Source organism: Rutidosis leptorrhynchoides, chromosome 1 (genome assembly GCF_046630445.1).
Source record: "Rutidosis leptorrhynchoides isolate AG116_Rl617_1_P2 chromosome 1, CSIRO_AGI_Rlap_v1, whole genome shotgun sequence".
Lineage (NCBI taxonomy): Eukaryota > Viridiplantae > Streptophyta > Magnoliopsida > Asterales > Asteraceae > Rutidosis > Rutidosis leptorrhynchoides.
This window is the reverse complement of record NC_092333.1, coordinates 503,014,665-503,018,294: the sequence shown is the minus strand read 5'-3', so window position 1 is coordinate 503,018,294 and position 3,630 is coordinate 503,014,665. Positions and strand designations below refer to the sequence as shown.

Here is a 3,630-nt window from a genome sequence, read left to right as displayed (position 1 = left end):
GATATGGAGGATGAAGTGAGGCATGCTTGGATGAATTTGATCCACTTGAGTTCGAATCTCATACTCTTCATAGTTTCAAAAAGGAAGTCTCATTCGATACAATCGAATGCCTTTTCAAAGTCTATTTTGAATATGAGGCCCTTTCGTTTTTTTTCTTTTTAATTCATCAATTATTTCGTTTGCAATTAGGACACTATCGAGGATATTCCTACCTTTTAAGAAAGCGCTTTGTTCGATACCGATAATTTTGTGAATAACTTTCGAGAGACGGTTAGAGAGGATTTTGGTGAGGATTTTGTAGTAACTGCCGATTAAACATATGGGCCGGTACTCATTGAAGCCGATAGGATTGTTTTTTTCGGTATTAGCGTGAAAAAGGAGGCATATTTCTGAGTTGAGCCAAAAAAAGTCTAAGGCATTCATGAGATCCTCTTTAATCAACCACCAATATTTTTTGAGGCTGTAGTTTGTATTGTGGTTTCGTTCCGACTCTTTGTGTGTTTTTGTTTGTTGTTAGTGTTTAGGTCGTTTGTGTCTTAGGTTCGTTTGGTGGCTTAGGTTTCATTAGCTTTGTTCATGGTATTGTTACTTTTAGCGTGTTTTTCATCTTTGTGATGAATTTTTCATAGTATTAAAAGTTTTCAGTCTTTTTAATTCAAAAAATAAATAAATAAATATCATGCACGTGTGTTATACTTTATTAAATATGAAGATTTATGTTTCTAATTTTAAACTAAATCAACATTGAATTTCTATATATATATATATATATATATATATATAGTTATCATCAAGAGGAAAGTATTTTTTTAGGAGAAGTAGGGGAAAGTAATTTTTTTCCTTTTTATTGAAATTTTTTTTCCAACATTAAGATCACATGAAAATATGAACATTTAAAAAGACACTTTGTGATGAATTTTATTATTTTAGCGAGAAAATGCTCGATAAAATAAATAATAAAATATTAGCTATAAATGTTGAAGGGCATTAATGAAAAGTAGCTATAAATATTGAAGGGCGTTAATAAAAAGTAACTATAAATATTAGTGAATTTATCAATGAAATGGAACGGAATCGAAGGCTTTCAGTGTTTTTATTAAAGACGCGTGAAGTTTTGGCTTCGGTGACTTGAGAAGTAGATGGATTTTTATCTTCCATTTTGTCGTTTAGTTTGGATTGCATCTCTTTAAGTTATAGTTCGTGTCATTTTTTTTTTTATAGTTTTCTAGTCTTGGCTTTGCTTTATTGTGTTATGTTGTGAGCTTGCTTTGCTAGTTTGTAGTAGGTTTGTTCGGTGGTTCGGTTTGTATGTCCTAGGAGGTTTCATTTTTTAGATGAACCTCCTATCGTTATAAAAGTTATTTCATTTTTTTGTCAAAAAAAAAAAAAAAAACTGTGAAAATATCACCTTTCATTTTAAAGTGGCCATGAATATGATTGAAAGTGACTAGATAATTCTTTTATAGTCTGATAAGGAAAAATCATACTCCATATAATTTTACATAAGAAATAAGAAAAAAACATTAAAAGGTGTTTGAGTGTTTGATAAATTCCAATTATTCCAAGTAATATGATCTATTAATTAACACATAAGCAAATTGCCTATAGGTTTTTCTTAACTGATAATATGAGTAGAACATAATTTTGCAACTTCAAAATGTTATAATTATAACTAATATAATAACAAATATTCATTTCAAAATATGCTAAATACCCAACTTTTTGCTTATCTTAGGTTGTGACAATAGTCATTAACCATTGTAAAGGGTTCGGAAAAAATGAATAAATTCTTAGTTCTAGTGGCATCTTTTTGTAAAAGGACACCACTAATTCTCTTGTTCAAATATTATCTATAAATACACCCTCCACCATTTGCTTCTTTTCTCATGCTCTCTCATTTCTTTTCAATCCCAAATCAACAAAAACTCAATCTTTTGATCACCCAAAAGTTTTATATATTATTAGCTTCAAATAAAAACTAAACAATTCCCATATTATTCAATATATTCCCAACATTGTGGAACTATGGCCATAGTTGTGTGTCAAGGCTTGCAATCATGCCTCGAGCCTATGAAAATCGAATCGGTTGTCACAACCCAAAATTTGTCTTCAAAACCTGTCCTAATGATTCAAAAACCAAAACTTGATGCGAATACTAAGAATAGTGAGAGTGTTAACAAGGCAATAGGATGGAGTTTTCTTAGTATTCTTGAAAAACCATCATCAAATGTTGTTAAGAATGAGGAAGTTTATATTCATCCAATGGCGAAGCGTTCTGCTTCGACATTGAGTAACATGAGCTTGGAAATGTGTACGGAGAGTTTAGGTACTGAAACTGGGAGTGATGTTAGTGAAAGTAGTGACGAGTTTAATTCAGCGGAAATAGAAAGGTTTGGTAGTTTTGTACGAACAAAATCTCAAAATTTTGATCGTAAAATGCTGAGTCACCGCAGAGTCAATGGCGGCTTTCCGCCGCCATTAACCTCTATTAGTGGCTCAGACGGTATTGTGAAAGTTAGCCCTCATAGGGAAGGTGGAAGGTTGGTTATCAAAGCGGTTAGTGTTTCCGATTGTGGTATTAAGTTTGAAGCAGAACGTACAAATGGAAAACTAACACTTTCTTTGTTGAAGGACTTTAGTGGAAATAATAAAAGTGGAAGGGTTAAAATGGAAAATGAAGGGTTCAAAGAACAGTGTTGTGATGGTGACGTGGAAGATGGTGGCAGTCGAGTTATAAATGGAAATAAAAGAAAAGTTGGGACCAAAACAGGAATCCGATTACCAAAAAGAATGTCTAGGTTAACAAGCTCGTTCAAAGAAATGAACAAGTTTGGGTCAAACAAATGCAAATACGGTGAAAACAAAAACGAAGTGATGATAAGAAACTGGAGTTTGTTTCGGGTTGTGATTTCTTGAAAAATGAAGACGCGAACATATGGGCTAAGTTTTCAAAATGCAGTAACTATATCGTAATAAACGATGTTAATGGTTGATAAGATTATCGTAATTGATACTCCGCACTAAGTAGTAATTAATAACGATCACTGATGTTGGTGACTCAGTTGATTGTTTCTTAGGTTTTTGATTACGTAGGTTGGGCTGGAGCCATATGGGCTAAAATATTTTCACGAGTGCGTACAAATAATACCCTTATACCCACGTGCGTGTATCATGCGGTTAAGTTATCGTCGATGTTATATAAATGGTAAACTATTTTGATTAGATGAATAAGAAATTTTCCTTCATTCTTGTTTGTTGTTTTGTCTTTTAATAATGCTTAAAAAGTGATGTAAGAATCCGCTAATGTTACTGCGATAACGATTTGAAGTGATTTATAAAGACAATTTGATGTAATGTAGTTTATTGATCGGTTACAAATTTTAGGATGATAAATTAACTGAAATGGATGCTAATGATGTTGTTTGAGATTGACAATGTAATTGTCAATTGTTTATAACAGTACAGACACAATGTAAATGGGATTAAAACCTTGAAGTTTTTATTAATTCTCCTTGGTACTATGCATATATGAAAAAAAAAAAAAATTAAAAACAAAAATAAAATAAAATTCTAAAGGCTCTCCCTCTCTTCAATTACTTCGACTATTTATATTAAAAGCAAAGTAACTGA

At 31.7% G+C, this 3,630-nt stretch overlaps 1 protein-coding gene across 1 annotated transcript; it reads left to right on the top strand.

Annotated features, from left to right (window-relative positions):
* Window positions 1-1,908: 1,908 nt before the first annotated feature.
* Window positions 1,909-3,338, top strand: LOC139875964 (protein FANTASTIC FOUR 2-like). The gene has a single exon (XM_071863262.1). The coding sequence runs from the start codon at window positions 2,026-2,028 to the stop codon at window positions 2,914-2,916; it is 891 nt and encodes a 296-aa protein (XP_071719363.1). The 5' UTR covers window positions 1,909-2,025; the 3' UTR covers window positions 2,917-3,338.
* The last annotated feature ends 292 nt before the right edge of the window (window positions 3,339-3,630 follow it).

What these genes read in the sequence shown, in the direction of transcription:
- LOC139875964 (XM_071863262.1), top strand. Translation starts at nt 2,026, where the DNA reads ATGGCCATAGTTGTGTGTCAAGGCTTGCAATCATGCCTCGAGCCTATG.